The 27,233-nt window shown below is 35.5% G+C and overlaps 1 protein-coding gene and 1 long non-coding RNA gene across 53 annotated transcripts in view; one reads left to right on the top strand and one right to left on the bottom strand.

The window, feature by feature from the left end:
* LOC125647905 (titin-like) overlaps window positions 1–27,233 on the bottom strand; it is a 58,199-nt gene that overhangs the window by 26,702 nt on the left and 4,264 nt on the right. For 14 of the 50 annotated variants that reach the window (XR_008795952.1, XR_008795954.1, XR_008795959.1 and 11 more), the window contains exons 1-4: window positions 24,581–24,958; window positions 18,594–18,774; window positions 9,025–10,240; window positions 8,622–8,758 (exon numbers count right to left, since the gene is read on the bottom strand). Coding sequence is in view for 38 of the 50 variants with exons in the window: in XM_056140439.1 (XP_055996414.1) it covers window positions 8,622–8,758; window positions 9,025–10,240; window positions 18,594–18,770 (1,530 nt within the window). In the remaining 12 variants the exon portion in view is untranslated. Of the gene's footprint in view, window positions 1–4,330; window positions 4,418–4,649; window positions 7,562–8,621; window positions 8,759–9,024; window positions 10,241–10,827; window positions 15,650–18,593; window positions 18,775–24,580; window positions 24,969–25,000; window positions 25,319–27,233 lie in introns of those variants that run through there. The other 36 variants (XR_008795949.1, XR_008795950.1, XM_048874756.2 and 33 more) reach the window with 10 other exon arrangements.
* Window positions 361–25,543, top strand: LOC130046900 (uncharacterized). Of its 3 annotated transcripts, none has more exons than XR_008795963.1 (4): window positions 361–1,112; window positions 7,618–7,672; window positions 19,724–19,860; window positions 25,158–25,543. It is a non-coding gene; the product is annotated as an uncharacterized LOC130046900 (long non-coding RNA). The 3 variants fall into 3 exon arrangements; XR_008795962.1 differs by lacking the exon at window positions 7,618–7,672 and adding an exon at window positions 3,189–3,307; XR_008795961.1 differs by lacking the exon at window positions 7,618–7,672.

Genomic DNA, 27,233 nt, shown 5'->3' with positions numbered 1-27,233 from the left:
ATTAATTTTGCCCTTTTCTTCCTCTTTTGCTTTAGTGGTTGTGTTGGTTTTAGAAGACACATTAACTTTTGCTTTCTCTTCTCCCTTGGATGATGAACTTATTTTTTCTGCTTCAGCATCTTTAGACGATTTTAAAGATACTGAAACTTTCCCCTTTTCTCCTTTTGAAAATTTAGATGAAGAGGATGGTTTTCCAACAGACTTCAAGTTAGCTCCAAATTTTGAAGCCATATTGTTATAATATTCAATACTATCAATGCAAAATCACAATATCAATGAAAGTCTCTCAATGTAAAGGTTAATTGTTGAATAAGAAATGCTTAGTTCCGGTGAATTCACTACACACTGTGCAAGTATATACTGATATTCCTGTCCTACAGTGAAGATCGACTCACTAAACATGTGCACGTCTCACCAGGAGAGAAAATATTTGTTGAAAAGAGCTTCAAAACAAGCTATAAATAACACCCATCATATCTATCAGCTTTGTCTTCTCCTGTTCTAAGGCAGTTGCAACCAGAATTTTCTCATATTTGCCCAGAGCAAGGACTTTTCATTTTGGAAGAGGCATATTCTTTTCTCAAGAAAATGAGGAAGTGGGTAGAAGTTTGCCCAAGGAAATAATGATAGTCACCACGATAATCTGATCAGGTACCTCTGAAATGGCAAAACACTGAGCAGCACTTGCCAAATAAATTAAGGGAGACAACTGCCTTCTGAGTTAATTATCTTTACATCAGGTGTATGGAATGTTCAGAGGATCCCCTTGGGTTTTCTGTCATTTTGGCTGAGTAGATATCTTAACAATTATCATAGACTCTTTGTAGGATTTGGCAATAAGTTATTCTAATATGAAAATTCAATTTCTGAATATACTTCCAAAAATATCCCGGTGATTATCTGGATGACATACAGTCTTTACCCTCTGGGTCCTACATTGTAGATGACATAACAGTTGTTTGCTACAGTAACAAGTACCTATACTAGCAGAGCCATGATTTCTAATGTAAGAGGGAAGAAACATGCAGCAGTTTAGTCAATAGGTATGTACGTACATGTACACACAATTCCAGTTTATGGCTGAATAAAGATCATTATCTGATATAATATCGGTAAGTGTAAATATTGTTACAACTTACTAAGCATTAATAGTTTTCTTACAATGCTAAGTTTATTATTTTGGCTTTATTTAGATAATATAAAGCTTCGTGCATTAATCATAGCATGGTAGGCAATTTATCAACAAACAACGATCTACTTTTAATCCACTATCTGCTGTCATTTTAACAATTCTATCATAATCTGAAAGTGGAAGTAGGTACTGATTGATTGATTGAATGTTGTTTAACGTCCCTCTCAAGAATATTTCTCTCATATGGAGACGTCACCACTGCCAGTGAAGGGCTGCAAAATTTAGGCTTATGCTTGGCACTTGTGGCCTTTGAGCAGGGAGGGTTCTTTATCGTGCCACACCTGCTGTGATACGGGACCCCAGTTTTTGCGGTCTCATCCGAAGGACCGTCACATTTAGTCGCCTTTTACGACAAGCAAGGGGTATTGAGGACCTATTCTAGATCCCCACAGGATAGGTACTGATTGTGTATCATTCAGTGGTCAGTGTATCACTCAGTGGTCAGTGTATCATTCAGTGGTCAGTGTATCATTCATTGGTCAGTGTATCATTCATTGGTCAGTGTATCATTCATTGGTCAGTGTATCATTCAGTGGTCAGTGTATCACTCAGTGGTCAGTGTATCATTCAGTGGTCAGTGTATTGATCAGTGGTCAGTGTATCACTCAGTGGTCAGTATATCATTCAGTGGTCAGTGTATCATTCAGTGGTTAGTGTATCATTCAGTGGTCAATATATCATTCAGTGGTCAGTGTATCACTCAGTGGTCAGTGTATCACTCAGTGGTCAGTGTATCATTCATTGGTCAGTGTATCATTCACTGGTCAGTGTATCACTCAGTGGTCAGTGTATCATTCAGTGGTCAGTGTATTGATCAGTGGTCAGTGTATTGATCAGTGGTCAGTGTATTGATCAGTGGTCAGTGTATCACTCAGTGGTCAGTATATCATTCAGTGGTCAGTGTATCACTCAGTGGTCGGTGTATCATTCAGTGGTCAATATATCATTCAGTGGTCAGTGTATCACTCAGTGGTCAGTGTATCACTCAGTGGTCGGTGTATCATTCAGTGGTCAATATATCATTCAGTGGTCAGTGTATCACTGTTGTCAGGGTAGAAGTTGTGTATTGGGTAAATTTACAGCAATCTAAGTTTTGTTTTAACTTATCCATGTTTGATACATTATACAAAACATAACATCACATATACTGTGGTACACATATTGCAACAACTAAAACATGTCGGATATACTGCATAAATCTTATAGACATTTCCTGTTGAATATCAATATTAAGTAATGAATTAAAATGTTTATTACATAAGGGATGGGGGAGGGTCAAATTATATAACGATTTATATATACATATATGTAGGATGTATCAGAGATTTCCATTAATTTAAGACATGTCATGTGATTTTTGGAAATTTGAGATATATACACTGTTAGCAGTGACATTGCTCTGCTTCATATTACATCACAGTGTAAACTATACATCATAATACACAAGATACCATACACAGTGAATATATATCTGCTTTCATTAATATGCTGGACCCATAAATGCATGAAAGTTAGTTAGCTTTAAGTAACAGTTAACTTGCCATCAACTTTTACATTCATATAGTGATAACTAGATGTTAACTGTCATTCAAAGTTAACTAACTTTTGTGCAACTCGACCCTGGTGACTATATAACAATTGTCAAGCAATATTGCATGCTCAGTTGATATCAACTCTTGACATTGGTTTCTTACATCCAATCCCGTGGGGTCCGGGTTAGAATACCGATAGGTCCTCAGTACCCCTTGCTTGTCGTAGAAGGCAACTAAATGGGGTGGTCCTTCGGATGAGACCACAAAAACCGAGGTCCCGTGTCACAGCAGGTGTGGCACAATAAAAATCCCTCCCTTCTCAAAGACCATAAGCACCGAGCATATATAGGCTGAAATTTTGCAGCCCTTCACCAGCAATGGTGACATCTCCATATGAGTAAAATATTCTCGAGAGGGATTCAATCAATCAATCTTGCATCCACATATTAATTCTGTTCATTCAGAGGTCCATCATTGTCAAATATGTTGATGTTAGATGTAGTTTTCGAGGAAGGGAGTCTGATGCCCCCTTGATACCCCCTACCATCCCAGAAACCACCCCATGTGATCAGTTTGTGAACAGGTATATGCAGTATGACACGTTTCATGATTCATTAATAAGCCAACAATGAATTAAGAGTCGATATGGAAGTGGTACATTGAATTTGACTTTATTTGACTTACCTTCCATGTGGTATAAGACACAAACACTCCTAAAGCCACTAACATCATATACGTTTCTATCTATACCTGGCAGTCGGTAATCAGTTCATAAAAAATATCATCAATGTTGCATGATTCTGAACAATGCAATACGATAATCAATTAAAATCGGAAGCAAAGTATGTTCTCTGTCAATATCTTAGGTACACATGTCATCTGACTCTACCTATAGTGTTAAAAACGACCGGAACACGGGTAAAATCCCAGCTCTAAGCCACAGTTAATGGAGAGACAGTCATAACATTCAAGTTGTAATCTAATTAATTGGTCCTTGGCTGTTAGAAAAAAAGTCAGTTAATCTCCTTAATCTGTACTTACAGGGTCCGAAAAGTACTTATTTCTTTTTTAAATGTCCTTACTTTTGTCATACCTATGTTATTCTAATGCAGAAAGTTGTTAACACATGGCTTTTTTCAAATTTCAGTGAATATACCCAGAGAAAAAAACTCCAGATTTTATCCTCTGGAAAATTTCCTCTCCTATACTAAATAAGAGTTATATTCCTTTATGCACACAAGTCGTGTTTTGTTGCAAAACAAAAAATCATGTAGGCAATAGGAAGCATCAAGTAGGACATAAAGAGAAAGAGATTTTGACTAAAATTTTACTCCCTGAAATCTGAACACTACGCAAGTACCTATTTACACAATAAGTAAAAACAGTTAGTTGTGTGTTATATATGCATTAATATTTTTTCATATACGAGTATGCATAGCATTAGAAAGTATTATGTTTAAATCATCAATATTTTTCATATATTTGAGTATGCTTAGCATTAGAAAGTATAGAATGATGTTTAAATCATCAACATTTTTCATATATGAGTATGCTTGCATTAGGAAGTTTAAATATCAGCATGCATTACACATTGCGACATACTCACTAAGCTTGTGTCATAAGTGAATTGTCTCCCTTCAATGGGTTTGGAAGAGGGAGACAAGACTAGGACTGTGGAAGACTTGTAGGTGACCTAAGTACATGCAAAATTACAACAAATACGGACAATCCAACATGCAGCTCACAAAAAGTCACAAGCTTTACATCACGATAATATTGCTTATTAATAATACACGACATTTTTCTACTTTGTGTATGTATCTGAACTGATGACAAAGAAGATGATATAAAAAAGGGCAGGGTAGTGGATAAGCAGTAGATCAAAAGCGACCCCTATACAGTCAATTGTCCTATACATACATTACCTTATTATGTTTTGGAAGAGAAGTTTTTCTTGCAGTAAAGGGGAATGGTACATATCTCAAGTCACCCATGGACTTTGAAAATTGTTGAGATAGCCTTTTGACCAAGTTTGATGGAATTTGGTCTAAAGCTAAATCAGAGGTAGTACTACTAGAAAAGTGATGATCATCTTTAGAATACTGTTCCGACTCATGTTTCTTCCCCATGGATTTCATCCTATGAGACTCACCGATGTCTTCCTCAGATTCATAGTCACTTTTACAGACACTCGTAATGTCAGCTGTAACATTAGAAACACTGTCCTCTAAGTACGAGTCAGATCCCTGAGCACTTGTTACTGAGCAGTTATCCTTCAGGTCGTCTTCATTTTCCTCTTGATATGCATTTAAATTATCCCCCCTTTCCATCCTATATTCATTCCTATATATCTCATCCTCGACTTGATTCACTGGTCCCAATGGGGACAAGTCCAATTCACCTTTAATGTCGGAGTCGGTTGTATCAAAGTTATTTTCTGTTTCTTCCATTTCATTTCCAACATCGCAACTAACATCACACACATCATCATCATCTAAATATGCCACTGATCCTTGGACACTTCTTACAGAGCAACTATCCTTCACATCCACTTCATCTGTAATGAAGTCCATATCAGCCTCATTAGTATAAATATTCATTCCACTTGGTTGCTGCTCTAGGACATCTTTTTCTTTAGAACTATCTTTAACATCAACAAGAAGAAAGTCATTTCTTTGGTATTCAAATGAAGTCTCTGCCTCTTTTTCATTCACACTTTGGTCATTATGTCCTGTGTTTATCATCATTGGTACATATACTTCGTTTTCGTATGTATCACAAGATTCATAAATATCTGTCTCTTTGGCTTCAGTGCTGTCATTCACTGTACTTTGATTTGGCATCTTCAGGGTTAAGGTGGTATAGCTTGTACAAACATCTTGGTTAACAGGTGATAAAGTTTCATACTCATTCATAATGGTGGGACTACAATTTCTTTCCACTGTGGGGGGACTACTGGGTCCAGAATCATCAGTATGGATGGACTTGGGTGAACTTATCGGCTCCAAATAGTCATCAGATTCACCAGAAGCAAACACATCTTCTGAACTGAAGCTTCTGCTCCTCTCAAAGCTTTCACTAGAGTTACCTTCCTTGGACACATTCCCTATCTCTTCATACTCGTGATTTGAGTACCCCGAAGGATTGAGGGTACCCTCATCTGTTGACAAATCACACAATACATTCTTGTCAGGTCGTGATTTTGGCGACTTGGGATTCTGCACAACTTTAGCACGCAGCATGTGGTTGTCTAAATAAGAGTGCTCCAACTTGGCAATTCCAATCTCCATAGTGAACAAGGAATTGAAGGCATCTTGATGGGTAAGGTCACTGCTGTCCAAATCACATAAATTTGTGTTGTTATTGTCTCCCTCCATTTTGTCAACAAGATCTTCAGATGTGTGATCAGAATTTTTTTAAAATTCCAATCAAGGTAAACTATAAAATTCCTCTGTGGCTTTAAGCAATGGGTAAATTCATGCCAGCTTTATTCACATAAAATATACCTACTACCGAAAAACAATACCCCCTACATTGTCTTCTATTCAGGAGACTGTAACACCCTGTGACAAAAAATATATGTCCTTGACTTTCCTTCGAAAAATATTCAGGTCAATTTTTTTTTTACACTGGCATTGTACTTCAGTCCTAGAAGTCCAAATGTTGTAGGTAAGTATGCTCTGGTTCTCCTCCACAGTGGAAAGTAAGGTCAAATAAATAATTTAGTACCTTTAACAAATTTATTGCACGTTCATATAATTTCCCCCTAGAATCTGCGATTAAGTCTGCCCTCAGTCACAGTCAGTATAGTGGAAATATTCACACAAGTGCTTCATATCAAAATATGTGTTGAATGTGGGTCCAATACACTTACATACAATTGACAATTGACACTGTTCATGTGTGGGGACAAAAAGTACGAAAAAGCAGAAGTGACCACAATTTCTAGAGGTGTGTCATCTGTCTGTATGCTATTATTGACAGATTACACTAATGCCACAGGGTTCAGATTGTTCATTGTGACTGGTCTAGGAGTCGTTCTGATTACTTAGTCAACCTTTTCATGCAGTAACACCTGTATATAGAAACAAAACACTCGTGAATATATCACTCATCAGTCACAGTCCATTAAACCTCTGATAATGTAGGAATATCATAAAACGTCTTGATCCTGTTTATTGCAAGCTGCATGCACCGTAAATCACACCTGGGCTTCTTGCATATCAAGGTTGAATCTTCACATTGCAGCAATAGGGAGTTTCTGTTAGTCAATGTTGAACCTTGACCATGAGATAATCCTTATCACAAAAACATCCATTCTTCTCTCTCTCTCATTTTCCATATTTCTTGTCTTCCCTCACCTGTCATATTCTATTTTTAGCCATTTCCTAACTTTCAGTCCCATGTTTATAAATAGAAACACAGACAGCCACTAACATCTTTTTTGTATGATGTATTTGTAATCATTTTAATCCCAGTCAGCACAATGAATAAGCTTTTGTGGCGTCTTTCTTAGTCCCCTTACCTGGACGAGGATAACAGGTAACTTAGACTGCAATCAATGACTACACACAGCTTCTGCTTAATCAGAGGACCTTGTCTTATTAAACAAAGCAGTGCAATTAACATTGCATTATTAATGGCTCCGTTGTATACATGATTGTGCATATTCTGTCATTTTACTCGCATCTTATAAAATACTACGGAATTCATGATACTTGTACTGTATTTAAATGAAATAAGAGTTAAAATCAATAATGCTCCTTGATGGATGATGTTTAATTAAAATGTATCTGTGACAGTCACACAAAAATAGCAAAGAAAAATAGCACTTGGTTTACATGGTAGAAGTTATAGCACTTTCTAGTTAATTATTTCATGTTCTCGTTTTAGGTATATAAAGAGGATAGTCAATGTTTTGTGGTTGGATATGGAATTTATTTCATGAGTAAGACAGCATTCTTTTTATATTTTCATGAGTGCGATGCACAAGTGAAATATTAAACAAATCCTTTATAGTTGGTATCTTATGAATGAAATAAGTGGAATCACAGGCCATAGATGAACATCCGGTGGTTGTATAGAATCTTAATATACTTTTTATTTACACGTGAAGATGTTTGATTGACAACATACTGAATACATTAGATCTCAGTCATGGTCTTCAGATTCATAAATTGAGACATATTTTTCCAGTCAGCAACAATTTGTGCAAAATATCAAGGGAAATAACTCTTTGATTCTTCTTTTAACAATTTTCTGAAAAAAAATCTTATTGAAATATCTTTTAAAAGTTTGTTTATGAATTTCCTTCACTAGATAACTGAGAAGCGTATTTCAAGTGTTCGCTATTAACACAGACTGTTTACAGACAAGCCTTTGTAAACAAGCACCTGTGTCACCATGATGAGATGTCTCTTTAACTATGGGATATAGGGACAAAATAAGAACAAAACACTTGTACTTAGTAGCCACTATTGTCAGACCATCAGCTACCCACATACACAGGAAATCTATCATCAAACTATATAACACATTTACTATCAGTGCCCTCAACAACATGCACCGCAAGCACAAAATGGAAATCGATGACTTAATTACAACTGGGACTGTCCATCATTTGTCTATTGAATGATTTTTTACCATTCATATCTATTTCATCACGTTGCCATTAGAAGACCTGCATAATAATGTGTGATGATGACCTCAGTAGCCCTACTTTAATCTAAGTTGTGAAAAAGCTTTCACACTTCTTTGAAGTTAACAATATACAAGGTCCTACAAAGATGAGAACTCCCTTCATGAATGTCAAACATTCAAAGGAAGAAGATGAAAAACATGACATCTACACTCGCATGTTATACATGAATGAATATCAGGAAATGTTTCAACATTACCTGCTCAATTTCACCCTCTGAGGAGCTAGGACTTCTGGTAATTGCCAGTTCCTCCACCAATGGCTGAACAAGACTGTCAGACTGAAGCGGATCCTTGGATTGTGAGGACATGTTCTCATCCACTTCCACCTTCTCATCTACAAACATCAGCAAAATACATTTCAGTAAAATCATATTCATTTAATAATTTGTCGACTGCTAAACATTACTTTCATTGCATAACATTTAATGCAGCATCTGGTTTCTGTTTCACATTGTATCAGAAGTGAACGTTTCAATAATTTCATAAAACATATAATGGCTAATATCATCATCAAATGAACCCTTTATAAACAGAAGCCATTTCAAACTCAAGAAAATAAATAAGCACACAGAACATTACCTTTATTATGGCTCTACTAACCTTGAACAAATTGTTGAGAAACATCCTCAGTTGGAGCGGGCTCCTCGACTTCCTCCTCGGGTTGAGGAGGTGCAATTTCCTCCTCTTTTTGTTCTGTTGCAGTTTCCTCCTGTTGAAGTTCCTCTTTTTGGTCTGTTGCAGTTTCCAGCTGTTGAACGTCATCTATTTGTTGTTGAACGTCCACTGTTTCTTCTGGAATTTCTTGTGGAGCTTCCACTATTTCTTGTGGAACTTCCACTGTTTTTTGTGGAGCTTCCACTCTGTCTTGTTCAACTTCCACTATTTCTTGTGGAGCTTCCACTATTTCTTGTGGAACTTCCACTGTTTTTTGGTCCTCTTCAGGTGCCATTTCTTGTTCTGTCTTCTCAGCATTCTGAGAGAAATCTCCTAAGAGTTCCCCCAATTCTGGCCCCCCTTGGTTTGTTAGAGATTCACCTTGGTCCATATCATTTGTCATAGATGGTCCCTCCTCAGCAGGGGTCATGGTTTCCACCAAAAGTTGCTCCTCTTGTTCCACAGTCTCCTTAACTGCTTCCTCCACATTGTTTTCTTCCATGACTTGCGGTTCCACAGCTCCTCCAAGCAAGTCTTCGGGTTCCTGTGATTGAGCACTGGTTTCCCCCAGAAGGTCCTCCTCCGGAACAAGCCTTGTGTTTGGAACATCACTGTCCACCAGAAGTTCTCCCGATGTACTTGATCCTCCTTCCTGTTCTACTGACCCACTTTCTTGTTCTAGATCTTCAATGGCTTCAATTTTGGGAGGGAATTCATCAACTGCAGGTGTCCTCTCTACATTTCCACCTAAAAGATCGAAATCGTCAATGGTTTCTCCACCATTTTGATTTTGTCCATCTAATCCTTCACTTTGAGTGACACTTGCGTCCACCTCTACGGAACCATTCACATGATTTGTCTCACTTCCCAGTAAATCTGCTTGATTGGAAGACTCTATTCCCAATAAGTCATTCGAATTTGTGTGTCCATTTGTTCCCTCCGTGGACAAGAAATCATACATAGGATTCGAAGAACCTGAAGACATCATCAAATCTCCCTTCTGCACCTCAGGAACAGAATTCATATCGTACAAGGGATTCACCGGTTCTGTTTCTTCCATATTGTCTTGTTGCATAGACAGGGCGTATAGGGGATTTAAATCGGAACTAGAATTCACAGACACTCCGTGACCATTTGAAGGTGGATTCTGCGTACTGCTAAACTGAAATGATAAATAAAGATGTAAATCAGATTTGCTGTTTGCATTAGCCAGGATGAATCATCTGATATCTCTTTTTAAATTGTTTTTCTGTGTACTTTCATGAAGTGAAGACAGCTCTTACATACATTCTTTAATCATATCATTTCTAATAATAAGGAGTTATATTCATTGTATGCATCCTCCAGCAGTTCCATTAAATAAAGCCCTGTGTGGATGTGCTCAATTTCACAGGGCCGGATATTAACCATTTCAGAGCTGATCCAACAAACCAATCAGTAATAATAATGTCAGAGACACACAGAGCAGGGAATAGAAACAAAATCATCTGTTCCTTTCCCTGACCCACGATCTGCCAATATTCATAAAAAAATCAGTAATCTGCTTCAAAACTTTTCCTGACATGTGCAAATCTGACATCCCCCCCTCTTTTATTTTCACTGAAACATACAACATCTGGGGAGAAGTAATCTTAGTAGCGAATTATCCCCAATGCCGTTCCTTTGGAATTGAAACTATAAATTCTCTAATTCACAAAGAGACTACTCACAAATGTTGAACTCGCAAACTCTTCTGGTGTGTGTACTTACATTTAATTTGGGATGACTAAAAGCATCAACAAGGCGCTGGGTTGTGTATTTTGAAGTGGTTCACCCTCAGCAGATCAAAATCGAAAAGAAAATTTGTGCAAGCAGACATTTAACTGTTATCAACATCACCAGTCTAAATGCATCATGGGGAATTCAACCAATGGTATGCAGGATGGTTAAAGAATACCACATAATTGAAATTCCAGCAAGAGAACATGACAATTCCATTCCTTAAATTCTCACAGTCATTTCTTAGTAACCAGCTTAAGCAGATATGCACTCTGTTATCATATTCTACATGTACATGAAAATTTCCTGAACCTGAAGTCTTATCAAAACATCATCCAGTGTTTTGTTGACTTTTGCTGCGTGGGTGAAGACTTGAGATTTTTTTTTTTCTAATATGTTTTATCGGTCAAGAAAAATACTGGAAACGATTAACCATCTTGTTGCAATCAAAGTGAGTGACTGAACAGACTGGATCAGAAATGATATAAGGGGTATTCCAGAAACAATTTAATTCAAACCAGTTAACACCTAACCATTTCCACTACATATGTATATTTTTGTTTGTACCACGTATACTCGTCATCTGGTTTTGAGTGAATAAACGAATTGAAAAAAATTGTATCTCTGTAATACAAGTACCAGTAACTTCATCCTATAGCCTCTAAATGGCCACCATTCAAATTCTACTAAAGCCCAAGTTTTATTATTTACTTTTTGTGCATCAACTTAACCTTACAATTCCTTTCACATTATTCATAAATACCAAATTCAAGATAAATCTCTCCATTTGTAAATTTAAGAAACATTTTTTTTCTTCTTCAAAAAACGCTCTTTCGAGATAAGAGATAAAATGTTTAAAAAGTTGACAGCTTCCTTAGAAAGTGACAAAAACAGTAATTTTTGTAATTTTACACTCCAAATAAAATACAGAATACATCACCATGTACCTGTCTGAAATTCCTTACCTGTCTACAAGTCACCAAAAACCATTAAAAAGCAATCTGACCCTCAACACAGTCCCTTAAGAAACCCTGAACACAGCTTGGTTAGAGACAAACATTCATAAATTAGAGGAAAAACCTACCTACTTCACCCTGGGAGATTGAAAAGACAAGAATTTAAAAGAATGCAGTGCAGGTCTTTTGTCACTGTATTTAGACTGGTCTGTGGTCAGTCGGGGTATAAATGCATCAACTGTCAATACTAGATGGGATACACCTTTTTCTTCGAGGTCAAGAAAAAAACGTAATGGACAATCATTTGATGATAGACAGTATGAATGGACGTTAGTCAAGTAGAAGTGTTAGTACCTGTGCATAAAACCAATTTCTTCCCTTTAAATTTAATGACGAGAATAGTAATTTGGAAATTATGAGTGAACTTTCATTATGAAGCAAGTTAACCTTCACATTCCTACTAACGTATTATGTCTCTCACTCAGATAAAAATGTATAACTTAATGAATTCAGATGAGAAGACCACCTATTCATAATGAAAATTTAAATTGCAGCATTACTAAATTCATTCATAAAAAAAAATCTTTTGACAATAAACAAGGGTTGGTTGACCCATTTTCTCTGTCATTCCAAAATCCAATTTACATACATTCTTACCACCTTTTTGATAAGCTTACACAAGTTCAACATCCTTTATTGCTTGCATTTTTTTATTTTTTTTGGCTCAGGTAATATCTTTCATTTAAACAATTGTTTCCTTTGCATTGCTACTTTAATTATGTGTGGCCTCGCACAATGAATTACTAATTTAATTTACCAGTCCTTCTAATGAATTATAGCCATTATCTGATCAGAGTACTGGCTACTACGCTGATAACATACCAGATAAGGCATCAAATATTCTTCATTTACAGGACAGGTAAAACTGAGATACCTGGTATTTTTTATGGTTGTTACTGCATGGTTCGCTGACTTTACATGCATTTCCTTAGAACTCTTCATACACATACAGGAGTCTCATAATGATACATATTCCCTGACCTTAGGAACACTTATTAATCATCCAGATATACGATGCCAATCTGTTTCATGATTACATGATAAAGTTCGTTAAATCAAATGCTATAATGAGACAATCTATCTTCATTGGACAGCAACAAACTATAATTATTATGTATTGAAAACCAACATCCTTCATTACAGAATTCCTTTTTTTTAAAGTCCAATGTCGGACATACTAAGGAATTCTGAAAATGTTAAAAATTGCCATTAACTCAACTAAACAACATACACTGTACCTTTAATGACTTATGACAGCTGTCTGTCTCAAACAAAGTAATTCAAGGCGATAACTTCAACAAACGCGTCCTTCTAAATAAAAAAAGAGACAAAAAACCACCGAAACAATGTAGCCTTTACTAACCTATTCATTTTATTTTTGTCACTTCATCCTGTTTATTGTGAAAGTGTTTCGTACAATGTCGGCTTTTTCTGTATAATTCAGGAAGTTGGTACGGCACTGTAATTGGGTTATTATGTAATTTTGCATGGAGCTTGAAGAAAAAATGCCATTTTGATTTAATTGGCAGTGCTGAGCCGGTGCACACTGTTGATTCTCTGCAGCAGTGTGGGGCTGGGGACTGTAAGTGTAAATGTTACTCACTCAATGTCACAGTTCTTCTTCAAGCCTAAACATTTTTTCAATCTCTGACAGAAAAAACCCCGATTTGAATTGGAAATACAAGTGACATATTTAGACTTAACGTAGGACAAATCATTACTCTCATGTACAACTCCAACCAGCTTGATTGCCACAGTGCCCTCTAATTATAGAGAACAACAGCCTAGCTTTAAACAGGATCCAAAGAATTTAAGTTCTTTCATCTTGCATTCTTTGCCAAATTGTTAAAACAACAGTGAATCAGACATTCTCTGTCTTTGTGGGGAATTCTATTCTTAGACAAACACGTTATTTTTGTATGTAAACTCCAGCACCGATTCCACTAATTCCCTCTAATAGTCTATTATTACACATATCTTCCTAAACTCCAGCACCGATTCCACTATTTCTTTTAAGCTTCCCATACTTTTAATAACATTGAAAATTCAATTTTTATTTCCTAGTCTCTCTAAGCACTTTTCAAAAACATATCATCTATAACCTTAAAAAAGGAAAGCATGTGGCGTTATAATAAGACCTGAACCTGCCAACTTCATCCTCTGAATCAATGAATATATCACAGTGACTGTGCTTTCATAACATCACCTTTCATTTACTGTATCATCCTGGATGAAGCATATGACATAGATATCATTGAAGGATGAACACAGCCAAATGCTCGAGTACTGTCCATGATCCAAAAACTTTAAACTCTTCAATATCAGTTAATTTCCTCTTATAGAATAATATCGAAAGCCTATAAAGACATATAAAAGTAAAGAAAAAAAATCTTTTTTATACCAAGAAATAAAAAAAACAACAGGAGTCATATGCATCACCAAAGAAAAATTTCCAAAAGGTTCCTTGCCTGAAATTGATGGAGTCTGACTCACAGTACGATGAAAATTTGGGAGTGCAGCTTATCTGCCACCATATGCTTTTAGAGAATGTGCCTAGCAGCTAGGCTTAATACTCAGTTTATGATGTAGTGTTTCTCTTTTCAAACACATTCCGAATCTCTTCACACTTTAATAAACTTTTCCCCTTCCTTCTATGCCATCACATTTCCTCTTTCTGTCAATTTGAACCCCATATCTAATTTTTTACTCTGAACATGCTGAATAGTGTATTTTCTTAGGGTTTTCTTTGTTTGGGAAAAAAAATTCAAAATAATTAAAACTTATTCTGGGTCTTTATATGACCTGGCTTAAACTTAAATTTTCTACTATTTGAGCAGTCAAAATTTGAGTAAAATCTCAGACAGTCCAAGTTTTGACTTAAGTTTCTTTTGAGAAATCCAGGCCTGCCTGTACTACAGTGAATAACATTAAATATTCCTACCACTGTGAAACTGTGACCTGTAATCAAGACCTGAACTCTCTCTCTCTCTCTCTCTCTCCCCCCTCTTCTCCTCGGGCTGCATATCAGTACTCATTTTATTAGACAGTCTGACTATATACTCATATTTTACTAAGACAATGGATGCATCCCCCTGTGTTACACCATCTGACATACATTCTGAATATCATAAATAATTATATTATATTTTGGTCTCATATTGCAAACCCTGCTATGCTGATTACATAATTCCAACTGCAGAACCACACAGCCCCCCCCCCCCCCCCCCCCCCTCATCATAATCAATGCTCTAGAAAGTCCATGATAAATCACTGATTGACATATTACAAAAGAAAAAGCAAATTTATACATTCAAATACCTACTCAAATTCAACAAATATCTTTGAAATAAAAGAGTAAACATGCACCTACTTTTCACAATCCTCTGGGTCTGTTCAGTGTTTTTTCACACTTTCCTAATCACCTACTGAAAAACTAGGACACAATCCAAACAACACGGACACACCCATTCAATGATTAGACTGTCCACTTACCTATACTGTTTGTCAACAAGTTAAAAGTCCTTCAAGTCTTTATGTCAGGTATAATCATTTCCTTGTGGAGGAACAGAAACTAAACTCACTACTGTTACCAGAAGAATTACCATGCAATCAGACCCTGCCACTTGAAACTTACATCTCTGATGGACCAATCGTTTAGAGTCTGCAATTCCCAGGGGTTCCAGTAAAAAACTTATTTCTCCACTGTTTGACTGCTGAGTTAAAAATTCACGTCACACATCACAAGTATGGAGCTATTTTGTTGAGCCTGGCCTAGACTGATTGAGGCACCCCTGAGGGGGCATCATAACCCAGTTCCTGAGAAGTTCTCACCAAGTCATTAAACAAGTTGCAATTACTGAATGCTTCAGTACTTGAAATGAGGAAGAGGTGTATGCTATGAAAGAAAAATGGAGAACCATGCGCACTTCCTTACTTAACAGACTTTAAGAGCTTCTAGTTGTTTTGCTCCAGTTTGATGTATTCAAATACGGTATACAGACTAGGTCTATTATTCTTTGCATACAATGACATGATTATATGAGTATCTACCCTGTTTTCAGTGTATATGTGTTTAAAAGGCCCATCCCTGCTTATATGTGGATGTTTAAGTTGTCGCAGTCAATCGCTACAGTATATCAAATGTAGACATTGAGGAAAAGGTACCTTAACTATCATTAATGGAAAGTATCGCAAAACTTTTAGATGATAAAACCGGGTTCTATTTGAGGATTGGTAGGAATTTTGATTAATTAAACATTTTATTGATAACTAAAGTAACTCTGTCATCACGTTTATTTGTCACATTGAATAATCCAGTCAAACACACTGTGTAAGTAATCGGGTGAAAAATCCTTAAGCAAAATAAAAACATACTCCTGTGTATATATGACCAATTTTCAAAATATTGACTGTTCAAAAGATTATCGAAACTTTAGAGAAAGACTTCCACATTTCAGAGGCATATTGCTTAATAAATTAATAAATATATTTGCCTATTTTCCTCTACTCTATAGTGCTCTCTCTCTCTTTCTCTCCTTTTTTACCTAGAATTATCAAGATTTTCCAAGACAAAAGTGCAGAGAGAATACTTCTGATTCTCTCTTTCTCTCTCTCCAACCAAGAGTTCCCAATCTGTGTTTGCAATTTTTCTCTCCAAAATCCTACAGATATATATATATATCTATCAACACATCTGATACAGACACTCAATTGGAGAGAGGAGGCACAGATAAGATGCTGAATCATCAGCAATGTAGAGAGTTACCTCCCTTTTGATAATCATACTGTCACAACATAGTTAGATGATACGGCAAATTACTAGGGGGAACAATATACCTATCATTATATCATGGGTCATGATATTTTACAGCAGTAAAGTTAGAGACACTATGGTCATATCTTTGTCCAATTTTTATTGAAATTCTACCTATAATGTTGATGTACAATAATTGAAGCCAAGAATATTTCCTGCATAAAACCAAGTATTTTTTGCAATTCTCTTGATTGTTTATTTCAAGATGTCAAAAAATTACATCTGTGCACTACAATTTTGTCAATTTGAATCCGAAAAAGTTATTTTTGTAACATTTTTTTGACAATTATTCACACAAGATGAATCTTTTTAAATATATAGTTACTATTCCTCTATTCAAAAAGATGTCAAAACAAATGAGAGTTTTTGTCATTTGTCATTTTTTTAAAAAGATGTTTCATTCTTATATCACAAGCCAATCAGGTTAACTGTATTAGGATTTTAAAAAGTGAACAGCGATGGAAAAGTACATTTCATTCTGACATTACATTTTGAGCTGAATCATTAAAAAAATCATTGATTAAAATCTAGAACGAGAATATCTGATCAAAGAGGAAACAAAGTATTCAATCAACCCTTTCTGTCAAGAACACAAGTTCTGATGTTTTAAAAAAAAATATGACTGCCATTAATAGAAATATGCAAAGGAGACCAATCTCAATCGAAAAAAAATGGGGAGAAAATTCATTTTCAGAAATGATAACAATGATAAATGTATTGAACTTAGGGAATAACGATCTTATTTACGACCGTTAATGCTGATTTAATGATCACAAACTTAGTTTTACTTATGATGTGTTAGCAGAGCCGGTAAAATGGATGTTTGTGATGTTATATCAGCATTAAAGGTCACAAATAACAGATGAAAACATAATTACTCCCATTCTAATGCAGTTTATGCCTTTTGCTTCATTTTACATCTTATATCGTTGAGTAAATGATATACTACATGAAATGTTTCAACACTTGACGTTATGGTTTTTTTTGCGTCATTCTATTATGTCATCACAATGGAAAGCTTTATGTCTCATTAATGCTCGTTCATTAGTGCATTAGCCAATCAAAATGGAAATTACAAAACAGTTGCATTAGAATTAAAGATACATTGTAACATCCTGAAACGAGATTCAACCCTATTAAAATCAAACTTTCTGAAATCAACCCTATTAAAATCAAACCTTCTGAAATCAACCCTATTAAAATCAAACCTTCTGAAATCAAACCTTCACTAGCTCTTTTTCATTTTAATTGTCACACTCATCAAAACATATCTTGGATTTTTATACACTGCACTAAGTTAAAACATTTCTGGATTTTTATACACTGTACTAAGTTAAAACATTTCTGGATTTTTATACACTGCACTATAATCAAAACATATCTGGATTTTTATACATGTACTGCACCAAGTTAAAACATTTTTTGGATTTGTATACACTGTACTATAATCAAAACATATCTGGATTTTTATACACTGCACTAAGTTAAAACATTTCTGGATTTTTATACACTGCACTAAATTAAAACATTTCTGGATTTTTATACACACTAATCAAAGCATTTCTGGATTTGTATACACTGTACTATAATCAAAACATATCTGGATTTTTATACACTGCACTAAATTAAAACATTTCTGGATTTTTATACACTACATTATTGTGCCATAATTTTTTTTTCTTTTCTTTTTGTTATGTCATTTGTTTTGTTATTTTGACTGTATACCAACATGGTGATATCAATAAATAAAAATGAAATTGAACATTAGTCAAAACATTACTGAATGTTTCCTCAGATCAGTTAATGGCTATACAATACACCTGTGCCCAATAACTTCATAAACAAAGCAAAAACAAACAAGTGAGCTATATTCATCATTGTATGGAACATTGCAAAATCCCTACACCATAACACATTCAATTCCTTACCTGTGCATCAAAGTTAAATTCTCCCAGCAAGTCCATCCCAGATCCTCCTTTAGCATCTAAGGGGGATGGAGTGCTGAATGGATCGAAATCGTCAGTCATTTGGTTGTTGGTGGATTTAGAATCGACAGTACTGGAGTCCCCAAAATCGAGTAGTGAATCAAACTGGGACGCCATCATTCACCTGCAATTAATTAATGAATCATCACCTCTCTGTCCATAAGTGATGTCTCATGGGATATTACTCCCAGTTAATTGATAAAACCATGAAAGTGGCAAATCATTCCAATGATATATCAACATTTTACAGTGCTGATATTGTCATTATTTGACTGTCAATTCTTAAAACATTACTAGTATGGACATACATGCCATTCATATGGTACAATATTTACTCATTAGTTAATTTCTGTAATTAATATGGTCTGTGAAAAAAAGGGAACTAACTCTTACTAGCCATAGCTACATAATGTTTTACTTACACCAACATTAATCTATATGCAATTTAAGGAGGAAATAATTATATATCAAACTCCCCTTAACATCCCCTTCCCTCCCGTGAACAATATTGCTTGTTTATGCTGCGCCTGAAGCATGTTACAGATAGAAATCGGCACATCTGATCACACATCAGACAAGGCATCCCAATAACACTGATAATTCTAAAACTTCAATATATCATTCCCCCTTACGAAAATATCCCGGCAGTTTGCCAGAACTGTCGATTTTAAATTGAAAATGAAACTGTAAAGTCTATGCACCATCCGAAAATTATTTCTAGAGTTGTATTTCTAAGCTGGACAAGTATCATATGAGATGCAGCATTTATTTTCTCAACATTAAAAATTTTATGCTAAAAACACGACAAAAGGCAACATGGGTTTCTATAGAACAATAAATCATCAATGAAACTGTGAACAATAAAAACACCCTTTCTAAAGGGTCAACAAACCTATAAGACAGAAAGTCATTGGCATATACACTTCAACAGAAGATTCTCGGCGAAGCTAGGGATATATCTACTAAATCTGAATGAGGGAGTGAGAGCTGCTACTTAAGACACAGACTACGGCCCAATCCTGCATGTAATTATACATAATGAATATTGTAAGTTTATTAATGTATTTAATTAGAATGAGATACAGGCATTTGACGAGCACTGAGAGATCTCTAGAATTTCTCCTAATCACATCACTGACGGAGAAAACTGCCATCTGCCAGCAGAGACTGTATGCCACAGACAACATATGTCGTATGGAAGTTGATGTGGGTGAGCTCCATTATCTAACATTCATTTTAGGAGAATTTCATACTTAGCCTAAAAAATGTTTTTATTTTAATAAAGCCATGAAGCAGTCTCTAATGCATGTACATGCAATGTCATCTCATTATGTCATATAACCTAAAAAATAAAAATAAAAATTCATAATGGTCTCTCATCAATTTGAAAGGGAATCTAAAATAATTGATTCTTTTTGTCTAAACAGCATTTTCACAGATCGCAGGCTCACTACATATACAACAATTACATACGTGTAATACGCAGGTTCTCTACATTATACGCAACTAGATACGTTTAATATGCAGGCTCACAACATATACAACAATTACATACGTGTAAATACAGGTTACGAGAGTGTGACATTCATCAAAGGCAGAGACATGCAATCTTATTACAGATGCCTCAATTGTCAAGAGTATCCTCAATTCTGTATTTCAGTTTAATATTTTATTGCTTTGACTCGATGTATATGCATTCAGGTCTTGAATTATGAATAAGTTTTTGTTGTTTATTGTTTTAATGAGGGTTATGATGTGTTGTATAATACTCCAGACTAATGCAGATACTAGCACATATTCGTGATAGATTCCAGTCTTGTTCACAAGATGGTTGCATCAGAGATCCATGTATGCTTGGGTTCTTTGAAAATTAACTACAAAGTCTGTTTTGTCAGTATCATTTCATGTTTGATTATATATCTATCTAAATAAAAGACTTGGTGGGCTATATCTTATCAAAGCTAATTAGGCTGCCACCAATGCCATTTTTAATCTGCAATTACAAATTTTCTTCACTGGTGGTAGATAGTAGAGTTATCAAATTTTAGACCAATTTTCTACATTTTCATGCAAATGTTGGTTGGTTTTTTGTTTGTTTATAATTATGTCCTGTCGAGAATTTTCCACTCATATTGCAACGTCACCAGTTGTAGGTGAAGTACAACGAATTCAGACCTATGCGTAGTGCTTATACAGCCATTCTTTAACATGCCTATAATGCCTGCTGCGACACTGGACCTCCATTTTTAAGGTCATATCCAAAAGACCCATAATTCTCAAAGCTAAATGCCGGGTGTTTGGCAAAGGAGCAATCACGACCTATGTTTACGTCTTAAGTTTGACCCAGCCATCAGGCATGAGCAGAGCTCAAACTCACCACCTCCCTGGGTTACGAAGCGAACGCTTTACCACTGGGTTACCACAAACAGTTACATGCAGATATAGTAGATGCTTTCATGGTTTAGTAAATGCTGGAAATACTATTAATTATTCATCAGATTTTACAGGGTTTGGCTATTCATAGTTTGATGTCAATACTGATAATTCTCTGGTCCTTTTATCCCAGAGCTCTTAGATGGAAACATGATAAATTTCATTCAGATATTATTCAGATGTCCTGCAGGAGTACCAGTAGATTGCAGAGTTTATTAGTCTTTACTATTCATAGAACACCTTCAGCTTGGATTAGTCACCAAATAAAATCATCTCAGCTTTCTCTGATACCAACACGAAGTGAAGATAATTTCCATACGTGGGATCAGCTCAACACAATGGGCAACATATACTGATTGCTACATTTGTTTATTTCTGAGTCAGGGATCTCACCCCTACCCCAATCATTGTTCACTCCTGATCTCAGGGATCGAGTCTGATTCACAGCCGAGTCTACTCCTTTGAGTAAGATGTGGTAAAAAAAAAAATAGATAAATGAAATGGAATAAGATGAAAATAAAATGTAAAGGAAAAAATCAATATATGCACCCAGGGGTGCATAAGCCGAGTTGCATGGGATACATTGTAAAGTCAGGAATGATGTGGCATATTTATAATTGTGAAGAACTAATTTCAGTTTAAACTTTTCAAGTTACTGTCCAGAAACCATATTTGTCTGAAGTTTTCAATCTATTTTTGGTCACTGTGACCTTGACCTTTGACCTTTTTTCTCCAAAATCAATAGGGGCCTTGCTTTGCTGGTATCCAACAATATAACCAAGTTTCATTTGATTCAAATTAAAAAATTTCAAGTTATTCTCCGGAAACAATTTTTTTTTTAAATTTTAAATCTGTTTTCGGTCACTGTGACCTTGACCTTTGACCCATTTTCTCCAAAATCAATAGGGGTCTTCCTTATCTGGTACATAACAATATCTTTAAGTATCATTTGATTCGGATTTAAACTTTCTGAGTTATCATTCGGAAACCAAATATTTCTGAAATTTTCATTCTATATTCAGTCACTGTGACCTTGACCTTTGACCTTTTTTCTCCAAAATCAATAGGGGTCTTCCTTACCTGGTACCCAACAATATATCAAAGTTTCATTTGATTCGGATTTAAACTTTCTGAGTTATCATCCGGAAACCAAATTTTTCTGAAATTTTCATTCTATTTTCGGTCACTGTGACCTTGACCTTTGACAATTTTTCTCCAAAATCAATAGGGGTCTTCCTTACCTGGTACCCAACAATATATCAAAGTTTCATTTGATTAGATTGTAAACATTTCAAGTTATCATCTGGAAACCAATTGTTGACGCCCGCCCGCATCACCAAACCAATAGCCTAGTTCAACTTCGTTGCAACTCGGCTAATAATAACAAAAAATATACCGGTATACACATGTTAACATATCACATTATTGAATTTACAATTTATGTCGCCCTTGTCCCAAAGAAGCTATACATATCAAATTTCACCAAGAAGTTAAAAATGTTCAATAAAAATGTTAATACACGATGGACGACGACGACAGACGCAGACAAATACGCCAGTTTCGAGATACGAACTCTTCTGTGTAGGAGGTGAATTCAGTGGAACTTTGAATGACTAAGTGGGACAGAGTAGACCTACAGTCAGCGAAGAAGACGGTGAAATGCATTAAATGTTATTCTCTTTTAATACGTAAATGTGGGAAATACAAAATACTGTCGAAAGAAATGTTTTACTAAAGTGGAAACATAAAAACAATGTCATATTTGCAAGAAATATCTCAAATATGGTACTTATGACCAACAAAATAACATGATATGATAAGAATTCTATGTATTTAATTTCTCCCTAAATACTTATGACTTACTTAGTTTGTGTACTCAATCGAATTCGGGTGATGTAACAGTGTATGAGAAACTTACTGAGTACATTCCCTTACGCAGTGATAAAAATTAGTCCCACTCCCGCGTGTAAAGAAATTGTTTCGCGCCTCACCATATACGAGAGTTCTCCAAAGGGAAATAACTAGGGTGTATCTCGAAACCGGCGTATTGCAATAGATCACCTGAGTAAAAAAGTGTCGCTGCTGAACCTTTAGCTGGCCGAAGTAAGCTGACTCAAGCCTGAAGTGACATGTGACTTTCAGACTATAGACATCAAAACCCAAGACTTTGTGTTGTGATAGAGAACTCTGTGTTGTGATAGAGAACTCCATGTTGTGATAGAGAACTCTGTGTTGTGATAGAGAACTCCATGTTGTGATAGAGAACTCTGTATAGTGATAGAGAACTCCATGTTGTGATAGAGAACTCCATGTTGTGATAGAGAACTCCATGTTGTGATAGAGAACTCCATGTTGTGATAGAGAACTCTGTATAGTGATAGAGAACTCCATGTTGTGATAGAGAACTCCATGTTGTGATAGAGAACTTCGTGTTGTGATAGAGAATTCCATCTTGTGATAGAGAACTCTGTGTTGTGATAGAGAACTCCATGTTGTGATAGAGAACTCTGTGTTGTGATAGAGAACTCCATTTTGTGATGGAGAACTCTGTATAGTGATAGAGAACTCCATGTTGTGATAAAGAACTCCATGTTGTGATAGAGAACTTCGTGTTGTGATAGAGAACTCCATGTTGTGATAGAGAACTTCGTGTTGTGATAGAGAACTCCATGTTGTGATAAAGAACTTCGTGTTGTGATAGAGAACTCCATGTTGTGATAGAGAACTCTGTATAGTGATAGAGAACTCCATGTTGTGATCAAGAACTCCATGTTGTGATAGAGAACTTCGTGTTGTGATAGAGAATTCCATCTTGTGATAGAGAACTCTGTATTGTGATAGAGAACTCCATGTTGTGATAAAGAACTCCATGTTGTGATAGACCTGACATATTTAGCATTGATCCCCATAGCATTGATCTAAATGGGGCACCCCACCTACATGACCTAATTATCAATCAGAACAAACTTACCTGACTAACAGTCCAATGGAGCAATGCCTGCATGCCCCTCTCCTTTATGTTCGAGTACTAAGTTTCCTCATTTCAATGAAGAGCTCTTGGTACTTTTGTATAGAGAATTGTAGAATGCATGAAAGCTTTTTACCTTGACTGATTTCACTTTTCCTTATTCTGAACAAGAATGAGGACATCCAGACATTCTACGGACTTTTGGCAGTCCTCTCTATATTTAATACAAACTATGTGTACCCCTAATATTGGTCCATTCCATTACTATATAATGATTATAAATGTTAAAATATACCCAAATTACATTAGCATCATTCACAAATCAAAAATTGCATTTTAAAGTGACCTTGGTTCATAAACAAAGAATTTTATCACAGCTTCTCTCAGAAAGCATGTGAAAAATTCTATAAAATCAATAAAGAGCTTTTACCAGGTACCGCAATGATCTTAAAATCGCCTTTTGTTACCGATCTTACGATTCATTGTAGTGGAAAATACAAGCAAAAAATACATCAATCATTTCACTTACCAAACTATATAATATAAAATTCCTAATAAGAATTCCGTGGGGTGCACCTGTCCTCTTTCACTTTTAGACTGATTCGGAAAAAGACTTATTGACCAAGTGGAGGCTTTAGCAAGGCATGCACAAATCTACAAACAAAGAGAAATTAATGTGCAATTTTTTCACTACTACACTTTGTCTTTCATTGATGCCCACCAGACTAAACCAATTATCAAGCAGACAGGGGGTCCCAGGATCCCCCTCCTCAACATCTGATAATTAACAATGTGTCTCACAGATTCCTTAATCATATTTCCCCATCACTCATAGAATAATACACAAACCAGAGACAGAAAAAAGTAGTGAATTGGTTTAAAATGACATTTGATGCACTTCCTGTTCATTTCAACATAAAGCGGAAAAAAATTAAATGCACCTGCACACCTTTAAATCGAAAATGAAAATACATGTGTACACAAGGATTTTTCTATAATGAGTCAAGACACCCAAACAAGCTTAACAGAGGATAATAATGGGAATTTCAAATTGTCTGGAAAATATTGATTTTTTCCTCTCTCTCATATTTTATATTGACTCACAGCGACTCTGGTGTGACTAAACGAAGGATGGCACCCCCCTAAAATCTCAATGGTAAGGGTCCAGAACCAAATGTTTCTAAGTGATTACAGTATTATTGGAGGAATATCAGCTGCTCTGACAACAAAAAATCTGAGACTGGATTAGAGGGATAGAGAGGATGACTCATGTAGTGAGGGTGTGAACACTTTTCCATCATGTCAATTCTATGCACTGAAAATTTATAGTTACCCCATTTTATTTATCTCTAGTTTCAGGAAGAAAAAAGAACAGTTATTGTCTCACAAGAATCATTCTTTCCATCACCTGATCATAAAAGCTTCTACAGTACAAATGGAATATAATTGTTGAAATACATTTATATCAATCAATAAAATTTGTATAAATATATATGTGTATTTTTGATCTATGATATAATGATTTTTGTTTGTCGGACACTCCCTAGGATTAGTTACACTGGAGATGAACAAATTGATTTAATGTTAACATGGATTAGACCCTCAATGTCTGAGAGGAACCATATGTTAAAGTCAATCACTCCAGGCAGTAAAGGGAAGTAACTCCCATATATTTCAGTGTCCATACATCATCTATCATTATATGTCTATACTGAATGAAAGTACCATACCCCAGGATGCTTAAACCAGATGCAGTTAACCCAAGATTGAGCAGATATAGGTATAAATGTCTAGGTGTTGTGTGATTTGCTAATATCAAGAGTGAAATTAGTTAATTGGAATTGAAAGAAATGTTATAAAATAATAAGATGACGACACAAAACTGAGAAATGACCTTGAGGAAATTACCATGGTAAGGATGTGTTTGAAATGAATGGTGCAATTCACTGCAGATCGTTATGTGTTGTAAAAAAGTACAATTATGACCTATAAAGTCAACAGGACCCAATATATCTAATTTTTGTTGTTTTTTTATTAGCACTTGGAATGAACTTTCAAATATTGGTGGTGATTTGTCTAAAATTAATATAGTTAATTAGTGAGAGGGCCAAGGGTTAGTACTGAGGTCTATGGGAAATGAATTGGTGCTCTTTTCCCATATATCTCAAGCTAGTTTTACTAAAGGTGGTCAGGGTGAAACAGGAGGAGAGGGGGTAGGGAATTTATCTAAAAAGCTGAAAGGGGCACATGTCGTGGGATGTTGCTACACAAAATGAAACAAAAAAATCTGAGTAATATTTCAGTGACATTGTGCTGATTTATTATAATCATTGTTTATTTTCTTAGAACTTTAGTACATGGGTGTCACTAAAAATGATGACTAGAAAGTGAAACAGAAATACTTACTATTACATTAAAGGATTGGGCAAAAGTTAATTTAACACACTCTCCCTTTTAAAAGCACTTCAATAATCTGTAATAGGAGATCTATATATTTAACATGTATCTCCCTTTTTAATCAGTTCAGTTGGTTATGAGGTTCCGTTATCTCAACTCATCATGAATCACACAAGACAGTTTAGGTTTCATAAATTTATTAACAATATATCAACAATTAACTGCTTAATGGAGGAGAGGATGTAAAGACCTATAAACGGGTAAAAAGGAGTGGAGGACTTTGACATTAAATTAAGGGTAATAAAAAGATGAAGCCATTAAAATTTGTTAAAATATTTAAGAGAAAAATTTAGAACTTGACCTAATAAAAGAATTTATACTAACCTAGCAAAGGTTAGAGGAAAAGATACAGTTCTTTCAAACTTCACCATCGATTCACTGATCAACAAGAGTGTTCAAGTACAGTCAAAACTGCCATAGCGACCCACTGTATTAAGCGACTCACTGTCGTATGTGACCATAAAAAGTTCCCCCCAAGACGTTACTCTATATATTGTACCTGTATTAAACGACCACCTGTCTGACGCGACCAACGACCATGATTTTTACAACCTTTTTTGTGTATTTCACGAAATTTTACCTTTATTTAATGACTGTACACTTTTCGATTACAACGCGATTACTACTTTCGATTTTGGTTGAGCTGACTATTCTGGGAATTATCGCCCCTAACACTTTCGTTTTCAAACGCACGACTATTCTGGGAATTATTGCCCCTAACAATT

The sequence above is a fragment of the Ostrea edulis genome, chromosome 6 (genome assembly GCF_947568905.1).
Source record: "Ostrea edulis chromosome 6, xbOstEdul1.1, whole genome shotgun sequence".
Lineage (NCBI taxonomy): Eukaryota > Metazoa > Mollusca > Bivalvia > Ostreida > Ostreidae > Ostrea > Ostrea edulis.
The sequence above is the reverse complement of the archived record's forward strand: the minus strand, read 5'-3'. Positions and strand labels throughout refer to the sequence as shown.